The sequence below is a fragment of the Lampris incognitus genome, chromosome 11, assembly GCF_029633865.1.
Source record: "Lampris incognitus isolate fLamInc1 chromosome 11, fLamInc1.hap2, whole genome shotgun sequence".
NCBI classification, from domain to species: Eukaryota; Metazoa; Chordata; class Actinopteri; order Lampriformes; family Lampridae; genus Lampris; species Lampris incognitus.
In genome coordinates, this window is record NC_079221.1 from 55,366,957 (window position 1) to 55,379,670 (window position 12,714).

The 12,714-nt window shown below is 44.1% G+C and overlaps 1 protein-coding gene across 1 annotated transcript in view; it reads left to right on the plus strand.

Annotated features, from left to right (window-relative positions):
• The window catches only part of kdm6a (lysine (K)-specific demethylase 6A), a 117,384-nt gene that overhangs the window by 48,151 nt on the left and 56,519 nt on the right, over positions 1-12,714 (plus strand). The window contains exons 7-8 of the mRNA XM_056289360.1: positions 5,338-5,392; positions 10,402-10,436. Of these exons, the coding sequence (XP_056145335.1) occupies positions 5,338-5,392; positions 10,402-10,436 (90 nt within the window). The remainder of the gene's footprint in view (positions 1-5,337; positions 5,393-10,401; positions 10,437-12,714) is intronic.

The window sequence follows — 12,714 nt, forward strand, 5'->3', positions numbered from 1 at the left end:
CGTATGTCGCACTGTGAGACCGGTTCAAAGACGGCCGTTATTACAGTCTTGTGACCGAAGGTAACCTGGGACAAAGCCTGACGGTGTCTGAAATTTACGATGACTGTCTCACAATGTGACTGCTGCTGCTGCGACCAACATCTGCTAACCAACCAATAGAAATGCAGCACGAAATGGCGCACTGATCACCGCCACGCACAATCTTTGCTGGCGCTAAACACAAACAAAAGGACTGTTAGCATCTGTGACCCAAATGCCATGGCTTCAACACAACGAGCAACAAAACGAGTTAACGAAACGAGCTAACAAAACAAGCTAACAAAACGAGTTAACAAAACGAGGAACAAATCAAGCTAACAAAAACGAGCTAACGAAACGAGTTAACAAAACGAGCAACAAAACGAGCTGCAGCGACTATGAAATGGCCTGGACTCCTGCTGGGCGTCATGTTGCTCTGCCAGTGGTGTAGGTTGATGATGCGCGCTGATGGAGCACGCACACTGATGACGTTTTTTATGGACTTGTGTCGTAGGCTGCCATTCCGTGGCGTTATCATGGTACAGTCTACACACATCACACTTGATGTGATTCGGTAGTGTTATCATGGTACAGTCTACACACAGCACACTTGATGTGATTCAGTAATGTTATCATTGTACAGTCTACACACAGCACACTTGATGTGATTCAGTAGTGTTATCATGGTACAGTCTACACACAGCACACTTGATGTGATTCAGTAGTGTTATCATGGTACAGTCTACACACAGCACACTTGATGTGATTCGGTAGTGTTATCATGGTACAGTCTACACACAGCACACTTGATGTGATTCAGTAGTGTTATCATCGTACAGTCTACACACAGCACACTTGATGTGATTCAGTAGTGTTATCATGGTACAGTCTACACACAGCACACTTGATGTGATTCAGTAGTGTTACTATGGTACAGTCTACACACAGCACACTTGATGTGATTCAGTAGTGTTATCATGGTACAGTCTACACACAGCACACTTGATGTGATTCAGTAGTGTTATCATGGTACAGTCTACACACAGCACACTTGATGTGATTCAGTAGTGTTATCATGGTACAGTCTACACACAGCACACATGATGTGATTCAGTAGTGTTATCATGGTACAGTCTACACACAGCACACATGATGTGATTCAGTAGTGTTATCATGGTACAGTCTACACACAGCACACTTGATGTGATTCAGTAGTGTTATCATGGTACAGTCTACACACAACACACTTGATGTGATTCAGTAGTGTTATCATGGTACAGTCTACACTCATCACACTTGATGTGATTCAGTAGTGTTATCATCCTACAGTCTACACACATCACACTTGATGTGATTCAGTAGTGTTATCATGGTACAGTCTACACACAGCACACTTGATGTGATTCAGTAGTGTTATCATCCTACAGTCTACACACATCACACTTGATGTGATTCAGTAGTGTTATCATGGTACAGTCTACACTCAGCACACTTGATGTGATTCAGTAGTGTTATCATTGTACAATCTACACACAGCACACTTGATGAGATTCAGTAGTGTTATCGAACAGTCTACACACAGCACACTTGATGTGATTCAGTAGTGTTGTTATGGTACAGTCTACACACAGCACACTTGATGTGATTCAGTAGTGTTATCATGGTACAGTCTACACACAGCACACTTGATGTGATTCAGTAGTGTTATCATGGTACAGTCTACACACAGCACACTTGATGTGATTCAGTAGTGTTATCATGGTACAGTCTACACACAGCACACTTGATGTGATTCAGTAGTGTTATCATTGTACAGTCTACACACAGCACACATGATGTGATTCAGTAGTGTTATCATGGTACAGTCTACACACAGCACACTTGATGTGATTCAGTAGTGTTATCATGGTACAGTCTACACACATCACACTTGATGTGATTCAGTAGTGTTATCATTGTACAGTCTACACACAGCACACTTGATGTGATTCAGTAGTGTTATGGTACAGTCTACACACAGCACACTTGATGAGATTCAGTAGTGTTATCATTGTACAGTCTACACACATCACACTTGATGAGATTCAGTAGTGTTATCATGGTACAGTCTACACACAGCACACTTGATGTGATTCAGTAGTGTTACTATGGTCCAGTCTACACACAGCACACTTGATGTTGTACCCGTGTGTGTGTGTGTTAGATCCGTGTCACACAGCAGTAAACTCGTAGGTCTGCTAGAATCTCACAGTCTGCAGGAGGCTTTAGTCACATTGTCATGAGCCCCTTTTGTACGTTGGCTCGCATGATTCCTGCACAGCCATGCTGATAGGCTGCACAGGGGAGTAATTCCTACTTTGTGTTTTGGGAGTGTAGGTGCTGCTGTATGTGTGTGTGTCGGTTTGTGTTTAATCTGTCAGGTTGTGGTAGTGGATGTTTGTGATGGAGTAAAGAGTGTGTGGATGCTCCTCCGGTCTCTGTGATGGTGCATAATGGGTACAGCGCGGAGGTAGGCAGGCTGCACGTGCTGCACGTCCTCACTCTGTCTTGGGACATGCTCCACCCACTGGCTCACTGCCCACACACACACACACAGACACACACACACACACACACACACACACACCACTGCTCCAGTTATCTACAGAGATTGTGGGGGGGGGGGGGGCTGTAATGAGCAGTGTGTAAGGTTATGGGAGTGTAAACTGGAGTCTGGCTGCAGGGAGCGATGCAGGAAATGGGAAGCTAGAAGATCTTCCCCTCCTCCTCCTCAGCAGTGTGTGGGAAAGAGGAAGAGAGCAAGAGGAAGCTGGCGACGGGGGAGAGAGATTCACCGAATCAGTTAAACGTTAAAACAATTAGCCTGTTTAGCAGAGAGTAGGATATATCACTCCATTCTGTTCGTTCTTCCCACCACACACACACACACACACACACACAGACACACACACACACACACACACACACACAGACACACACACACACACACGTGCATGTACAGTCCCACTGTGGCTTCTAATTTAAGCAGGAAGGCAGGGAGGGAGCGAGGGGGAGGGGGAAATTAGAAAGCAAATGTGTGTGTGTGTGTGTGTGTGTGTGGGTGTGTGTGCGAGCGAGAGTGAGTGTGTGCAGGTGATGAATCCTCGGTGCTGTGTAGCGATATAAAACAGCCCTTAGCTAATACAGGAGGTGAGATGGAAGGAGAGAAGGGTGAGGGCGGAGGAGAGAGAAGGGGAGGTGGTGTGTTACCTCCCTGCTCCTGCTTTGAGGTATTGTGTGTCATCTCTGCACTCTCCACTTCAGCCGTCTGCTGAATAGTAATCAGTGACACCGGGGGAGAGAGAGAGAGCGAGGGAGAGCGAGAGAGAGAGGGAGGGAGGGAGGGAGGGAGAGAGAGAGGGCAGGAGAGATTGCAGAGACAGAACGAGTGAAGCGAGACAGAGGGAGAGGGAGGAAAGCGGAATGCCAAACTGACAATCCTGCAGCATTATCTCCCTGCCAGTACAGCAAGTGTGAAAGGGAGCGAGAGAGAGCGAGAAGGGGAGGAGAGGAAGGGTGAGTTGGACTGGAAGATGCAGTGTGGTTTTAGGAGTGTGTCCTACCATCAGTTTAGGTAAGCTATGTGTGAGAAGATCCTTGTGTTTGTGTGTGTGTTTGTGTGTGATTGCATGTGGCTTCGCTGTGTGTACCTGATGTCGTGCTGCTTGTGGTTGCCGTGCCCGCCTGTAGACGTTCTGCTGAGGTTTCCTCCAGCCCCTGAAGCTCTGGTGGCCCTGGCTGCAGTATGCAACAGAAAAAGAAGAAGAAGAAGCAGGGAGTCTGCTGAGTTCATTTTTATCTGTCTGACATTGACTGCCTTTGCTGGAGCGACTGCAGAACTAGTAACCCCCGTGTGTGGGTGTGTATATGTGTGTGTGTGTGTGTGTACGTGCACATTTTCCCTCACCTAGAAGGCAGGTGCTCGTAGTGGCCTTGGAGCGTGGGCTAGTAGCTGGTTGGTTGAGAAGAAAGGTGAGGGGATGAAGTGTGCATGGCCGGTGCAGGCTGATGAAAGCGGCAGTACACGATGTTCTCTGTGTGTTGAGGTCTCGACTCTGTGGTTTCTCAGGTTTAGGGCTCGGACACGCTGCTTGTTCTTACTGACCCAGATATGAGGAACCGGTGGCTTATTGGATCACGTGAGGCCGCTGGGCTGCATTGTTTTACGCCGCAGCTAAGGACCGCAATGAAACTGTCACCTTGAAGCCGGACATGAGCACCCCGACTTCCTGCTACGGATCACACACTTAGACTGCGAGATGCACATTAATCAGCACAGAAGCTCTCCGGCCCTTGCTTTTCTAATGGAAGCCCCTGAATGAGCTCTGATTTACGGTAATTACCTCAATAGACACACAGCGTAGGCTCAAGAACCTGGGCCCCGGCATCATTCCTCAGCCCTGAAGTGTTACTACACGTCGATAGTTATACCTGGGTAGACATTTGCAGGGGTAGAGGCAGGCTTAACTTGGGACTGTCAGTGCTTTGATAGCACGGTTTGCCTTTTGGTTGTGACCCTGTTGGACTGTGGTTCTCCTGCCGCAAGCGGTGTTGAAGTGACATCGATTATGTAGACCGCGTTCATTATAAGGTTTCCCGCTTGTTTGCGAATTGCTGAATGTTGTCTGTCAGCTTTGTGTTTTCCTGGGCTGCTTTTTCGTTTGCTGGATTTGTCTTGGAAAAGAGGTTTTTGTTTCAGTAGGGCTGCCCGGTCTGTCAAAGGTTAAAGTAAATGGAGACGGGCAGGGAGAGCACGGCGGAAAACCCCGGAGAGCTCTTAACAACTTAGCTGTGTGATGTTCTCACAGCTCGGTCTGTCTGATAACCCGAGGTGTGGCTCCTGCAGAAGTCTGCTCCGAGATGAGCTGCATGGCAGCATATTGTACCGAGAGGCTCTGGACAGCGGGGAAGGAGGCAGGGCTTCAGGAAGAGAATATAGACCATGGATATCAGGCCAAACCTTCCAGTTCTCAGAGCCCTCTCGTGTTAGTCACCAGGGTCACTGATGGTCAGCTGTGGATGTGGAGGGGTTCTTAACGAAGTAGATTGCAGTGGAGGAGAACATTAATTTTCCTCCAGCTTGCTCTGAAGCATCAAGACTTGTTGCACTTAGCACTTTATCATCTGTCATCTGTCATCTGTCATTCCCATTTTGGAATAAAGTGATTTGTTTACCCTGCAATCCATCTTCATATAAGCAACATGTAATTGCAGACCACTCACTTGGCGTATACATCTGTGTTTACTCTGCTAATGAAATGTCTCTCCTTGTTTCTGCAGCATTTTCAGCTGGCTTTGATTGACTCCAACCTCTGCACTTTGTCCAAGCCGGAAAGTAAGTCACACCTCTGTAGCTGCAAAGGGGAAGCAGGATATATCATTAGAGTTGATTTAGCAGCTAGATGCTAGTAGGTAACACATATTGTGCAGGTTGACTGAAGGCGCTGGATGTTTCTATAATGCAGTTTTTCCTCTGCTGCCATTTCCCCGCTGACTCTGCCCAAGACTGGGGTTGCCTAGGAGACAGCACAAGGATAGAGAGGAAGAAGTGCTGGCTTGCACAGTGCACATGCAGACTGATTTAGAAACACACACACACACACACACACACACACACACACACACACACACACACACACACACACACATACACGCACAAGCAGCACAAGGTTAGGATGCCAACATGGTTTCTCCACTACAGAGCATAGCATGTTGTTAATTTCCATTACCATAACCTGTTCTGAGAACCAGCCATGTAAGATTTCAGCCTGGTTTGATGTCTGGTTCTGGCCCGATTAGAATGGGACGGTGGAATCATTTCTCAGTCATGGTTGGTCCATCAGATGATGTCATTGGAGGGCTATGCATCGAGCAAAAAATTTAATCCACTGAACTTGTTTAAATTGAAGCTTCTAGGCCTGTCGTTCTTTGAAACATTTAAACGAGTCTTTGGTGTAATGATGATGTTCAGGCTCTAACTTAGCTAGCGATTAGCAGTAGTGGTAATGGACAGCAAAATTGGCTGAGAGTAGCTTCCTGTCTGTCACTATAGCAACACTATGTTAACGAGCTCTGCCCTGTTAACTCATCTCATCGCAACATCAAGGACCAGCTGGGCTCTATTAGGGTCAACCCTGTACTGACCGACACAGCCCAGTTCTGTGTAGTGCAGATGGACTATAATAACATCCTCCATTTGGGTTTTTTCTTCTTTTGGCCTCAAACTTGTGTCCAATATTTTCCAATTAAAGCCTTTATACTGGTCTTCATGCTGCCTGATTAATACATCTGTGTACTACTTGATCAATGTGTCTCTATAAAACCTGATCAGTATGTCTCTATACTACAGTGGGGTGCATAAATTTGGGCACCCCTGGTCAAAATGCCTTTTACAATTGATGTCTAGGTGAACAGAAGCTAACGTGACCTATAAATGGTACAAAGTTAAACATGACACATTTCTTCAAATTTTAACGCCAGATTAATTTTTTTTTTAATTCTTAGCTTCACAATAATAAAAATGGAAAAAAGGCCTGGTGCAAAAGTTTGGGAGCCCTGTCAGTACTATGTCACTCATCCCAAGGCAACTACAACAGCTTGCAAATGCTTCCAGCTAGGAGTCTTTCAGTTCTTGCTTTTGGAATTTCATTCTTCCTGGCAGAACACCTCTAGCACAGAAATATTCTCCTGGCTCCTTGCATGCATGGCATGTTTGAGATCTCTCCACAGATGTTCAGTAATATTCAAATCTGGGGGCTGTGGTGGCCATTCAAAAACCTTCATCTGTCGTTGCTGGAGGTACTTCATGGTCGATTTCGAGGTATATACCAATGTCTTGCTGGAATACCCAACCTCTCTTCAACTTCAATATCTGGACTGACTTTCAAACATCAGCTTCTAGAATTTCTTTATTTGGTGGAATCAATTCTGCCTTCCACCTGCACAATATTTACTGTGCTGCCACACAGCCCCAAAGCATAATGGAAACATCTCCACGCTTAACAGTCGGCTAGGTGTTCTTCTCTACAAATGCTTCACCTTTTTTTTCTCCAGACATATAGTTTAATTATTTCAAAATTTAGTCAGAGGATAAACTCGTTGAGATGCACTAAATCATTTTCAAGGAGGTCCTCTGGCACAAAATATGAAAGTTAACAAACATTAAACACAAATTAATTTAACAATCCAATGACCAAACCACACCTACTATAACATTATGTCAAAGTACTGAGACTGAAGTGAAGTACATTCTGAAATGGAGGTAAATCAAAAACAAGAAAAGTAGATTTATGGTAAACAAGAAAATAAATATTGATGTCATATAATGAAGTAATCGACCTGAGGGAGTTAAGCAAATTATTCCAGTCTGACGGTGCTTTAAACTTAAAAGCGTGTCTTCCAAATTCTTTAGAAATTCTAGGCACAGTAAAACAAAGGTTGCTGAGTGTGTCTTAGTGAAGATGATGATCTGAATGGAACTAAATGCTGTTTTTAGCATGAAGGATAGGTCAATGCATTTGAAAACAAAGAGCAACCAATGAAAATGTCTCCCAGAGCGAGGTGGTAGCCAGTCAAGTGTATCATACATGAAACAATGATGTGCACAATAAGAACTCCTCAGGACAAATCTACAAATATTATTGAAAACAACATTTAAAGGATGAAGATGTGTTTCAGAGGTGCTCTGGTATATGATGTCACTGTAGTCAATAATGGGAAATAAAAGCTGTTGGACAATTTGTTTTCTTAAAAAAAAAGAAGCAATTAATTGACCGATGGAGTATTCTGAGACTAGCATTTGTTTTATTTCTAATAAAATCAATATGAGGTCTAAAAGAAAATTCAGAAGTCCCAAGAATTTAAATGTGTCAACTTAATTAAGGGGAGACCCATCAGTAAATAGCCAACTCAGCAGATGAAGGATGGAGCATATATCTAGTACCAAACAACATAATAGAAAGACTTCTGCTTGTGTATGAGATTGTTATTTAAAAGCCATTTTTGAACAACGGAAAATTCAAATTACAGAGAGCTTTGAATTTTGGTCATAGCCGAATCAGGTGTGTATATAACTGTGTCATCTGCATATGACTGAACAAGACAGTTAGAACAAATTTTTGGAAGATCATTAATAAAAATAGAGACAAAGCGAGAGAGGCAAGATTGAGATGGTCTGGACATGTGTGGAGGAGAGATGCTGGGTATATTGGGAGGAGGAGGCTGAATATGGAGCTACCAGGGAAGAGCAAAAGAGGAAGGCCAAAGAGGAGGTTTATCAATGTGGTGAGAGAGGACATGCAGGTGGCTGGTGTGACAGAGGGAGATGCAAAGGACAGGAAGAAATGGAAACGGATGATCCGCTGTGGCGTCTCCTAACAGGAGCAGCTAAAAGAAGAAGAAGATGGTTATCAATAAAAATACAGAAAAGTAGAGGTCCTAAAATAGATCCTTGTACACCTTTTCCAGCAGTTAAATGACCTGATTGTGATTAGAACACACTGATGACTGTTATGAAGGTAAGAATTAAACCAAAATAATGCCTGTTGAGAAACACTAATAGCATAAAGCTTATCAAGAAGAAAATAATAGTCAACCAAATTGAAAACCTTGGTTAGATCAATAAAACCTGTACCGGTAAATTGACCTTTGTCTAAAGATGAGAATACATCATTCGTAAATTTTACAAGGGCAGTAGTGGAAAAATTGGAATGAAAGCCAGACTGAAATGGGGATAAAATATTGAGGTCTTTATTATACTGTGATAATTGATTAAAAATTAACTTCTAAAATATTTTGCTTCTGCTACTTTGGTTCTTGCCAGAAAGTTCAATTTTGGTCTCGTCAGTCCAAAGCACGTTGTTCCAAAAGGCTTCAGCCTTCTCAAGGGTTTCTTTTGCTTACCGAAGCTGCTTAAATTTATGTTGCGGTCATAGGAAAGGTTTCTTTCTGACAATTCTCCCATGTAGGTAGGTCTTTGTTATTAAATATATGTTGCGTTGTTGTCCTTTGAACAACTAGACCTGTGTCTGCTACCCTTTTTTTTGCAGCTCTTTTGCGGTGATGTGTGGGTTCGTTTGAGCATTTCTCACAAGATCTCGGGCCATTCTGTGTGACATATTTCTTTCTTCTTCCAGACCTTTCTTTGACACTTCAGTTGTTCCATTTATCTTCCATTTTCTGATCATTTTTCTTACAGTGAAAATAGGTAGCTTGAAATGTTGAGTTTTTGTAGCCTTTTCCTTGTTGGTGGAAGTGAACTATCTCAATTCTCACATCCTTGGCCAGCTGTTTGGAGGAACCCGTGGTTGTTAACACCAGATAGAACAGCCACCGCAGTTGGACACTTTAGAAGGCTTGGAGTTAGTTCAGAATAAGTAGTTCAGCCCTGGAGTTATATCCACTTGACTCATTGAGGCCCTAACAAGTAAATTGCCTGGGTCTGGGCCTAATTAATCATCTTTTTAAAAAGTTAGAAAAACAATAAAAAATTAAGCTAAAAAGCAATGTTGCTTTACAATTTGCAGAAAGGGCTCATGTTTAACTTTGTACCATTTAGAGTTCAGGTTTGTTGGGCATCCGGGTGGTGTGGCGGTCTATTCTGTTGCCTACCAACACGGGGATTGCTGGTTCAAGTCTCTGTGTTACCTCTGGCTTGGTCAGGCGTCCCTACAGACACAATTGACCGTGTCTGTGGGTGGGAAGCCGGATGTGGGTATGTTTCATGGTCGCTGCACTAGCGCCTCCTCTGGTCAGTCGGGGCAACTGTTCAGGGGGAGGGGGAACTGGGGGGAATAGCGTGATCCTCCCACATGCTACAACCCCCTGGTGAAACTCCTCACTGTCAGGTGAAAAGAAGCGGCTGGTGACTCCACATGTATTGGTCTGCAGCCCTCCCCGGATCGACAGAGGGGATGGAGCAGCAACTGGGACAACTTGGAAGAGTGGGGTAATTGGCCAAGTACAATTGGGAGAAAAGGGGGGAAGAAAACATAATTTAGAGTTCAGGTTTGCTTTCGATCACTTGGAGATGGTAACAGACCGTTTAACCAGGGGTGCCCAAAATTTGGCAAATCGCTGTACCTGATCACTATGTATCTATACTACCTATCAATTTTTGTCTATGCTACCTGATCAATATGTGTCTACACTACCTATCAATATGTGTCTATACTACCTGATCAATTTGTGTCTACACTATCTATCAATATGTGTCTGCACTACCTAACAGTATGTCTGTACTATCTGATCATTGTGTCTGTACCATCTGATCATGTGTCCCTATACTGTGCGATCATATCTTTTAAAGCCAACCCTAATTTTCACTGTTCTTTCTCTCCTCCACAGTTCAGTTCCACATTGCTCATTTGTATGAGATTCAGGTAAGCGTTTGATTCCATGGTCCTTCTCAATAGTACAGTCACATGTGCAGCAGCACGTCTCACATCTCTGCCGTTGTTAGAGTTACAGTTCACAATTACTTTTCTTCTTTTTTTTTTTTTTACCAAAAACCCACAGCTGCTTCTGATTTTAATATTTCCATTTTGTGGTGTGATTTGGGCTGTAGTATCTTTCCAGGGGAGTTTGTGTTGTTCTGCTGAATCTTGTGGCTCTTCACTAAACTGAATATCACTTAAACTCTGAGGGAAGTAAAAGCAGTTAATAGTGTGTTGTCCTTTCGTGTGGTCGGACAGAAACGAGTCAGCAATAATTTAAAGTGTCGTTGTGTACTCCTCTGTCTCCCCCCGATGTTGACCCAGTGGTAAATAATCAATGAGACATCGGCATCTTTGAGGTTACCACACATGCTGGCGTCTTTCTCTCTCTCTCTCACGCTTTCTCGGTCTCTCTCTGTTGCACTTGTGAGTGCTAGCAGAGCTTCAGATGAGAAAAGCAGCTTCGTTTAGCTACTTTTAGGACAACAGTCTAATGCCCCTTTTCCACTGCATGGTCCCGGCTTCACTCGACTCAACTCGACTCGCTTTTTTATTTTATTTTTTGGTGTTCCGTTGAGGAAAAGTTAGGGATAGTACCTGGTACCAGGTACTTTTTTTGGTACCACCTCCATCGAGGTTCCAAGTGAGCTGAGCCCATAATAAAAGGTGACATGAAAATGCCACTGTAAATAAATATACAAATATGTGTATTTATTTCTATTTAAATATAAATAAAATCTAAAAACAAAAAACTAGTAAACATGCCCACAAATGACCAGCGGGGCTTCACCGTGGGGGGGGGGGGGGGGTTACTATCTGCAGTGGAAAACCAAATCCCAAAAAGTAAAGCGAGTAGAGTGGAATAGAGTAGAGTGGAGTTGAGCCGGTACCATGCGGTGGAAAAGGGGCGTTAGTCTTAGTGAACAGTGTTTTAGTGTGCAGGGTGTGACAGGTACATTTCAACAGACTGACCTGCCACTAGAGGAATTAAAGATGAAAATGTGCTTCCATCACTAATAATCATGCAAAAACTTTTTATCGAGTTGATGGAAGAGCAGAGAATAGTAGGCAAACCAACCAAAAGGCAGTGCCTTCTGCACCAGTGGTTCTCAATCAGGTCCTCGGGTACTAGCAGTCCAGCTGGTTCTCTATTCTAGTAAGTAGTTCACTACCTTCAGCTGTTGTTCCTGCTGTAAAACCTCCCCGATCAGAGGTTGAATGACTGGAAATACAGGTTGATGTAATGAACTACCTGGTTGATTTGTGGTTCTTAATGACCAGCAGGGGTGTCATTTATAACCGTTGCGTAAGCACGAAACAGAGCCTGAAAGAGGCGTGCACCACTTCCCACACAAAATTTGTGATCTATAAAAACAACATGGTGGGAGAATGTGCGCACCTGTACGTAAACTCTATAGCGCACACCATTTTCGGCTTTCGAACACACGTACACTTAAGTAAGGATCCTACGCACTGTTTTGTAAATGAGACCCCAGGTCTGGTCTTGGTACTGGTCTGTGGAGTCCTGCTACTGGGTTTCAGGGATGTTATTGAGCACAATCTGACCATTTTTACTCGTGTTTTCACAAAGCGAACATGCGTGCAGTCTCGCATGTTGTTTTGTTTCGGTTCCACACTAGTCTGTCCAGCTGTCTCTGGGCTCAGGATGAGCTAACTATATTTGACAGCTGTTAACTGCTGCATAACCTGTTTTTGTTGTTGCTGCTCTTGTCGTTTGGAAAGTGACAATGCAGACATCACTTCGTAGGGATTCAGCCATACTGCAGAAGAGCTGCGATTGCTTTCAGCTGCCATGGTGTGGATTCATTCACAGTGCTGCGTGATATGAAGAATATTAACATGATAATCACAAGAGAATTTTACACAATATCTGCTCATATCTTCGTTCCAACCCTCACCTACGGTCATGAACTTTGGGTAGTGACCGAAAGGGTGAGATGATGGATACCAGCGGCTGTAATGAGTTTCCTCCGTAGGGTGTCTGGGCTCAGCCTTAGAGATAGGGTGAGGAGCTCGGACATCCAGAGGGAGCTTGGACGTTGCTCCTTCGCGTCGAAAGGAGCCAGTTGAGGTGGTTAGGGCATCTGATTAGGACACCTCCTGGGCGCCTTCCTTTGGAGGTTTACCAGGCACTTCCAACTGGGAAGAGACCCCGGGGTAAACCCAGAACTCACTGGAGGGACTACATGTCCAATCTGGCCTG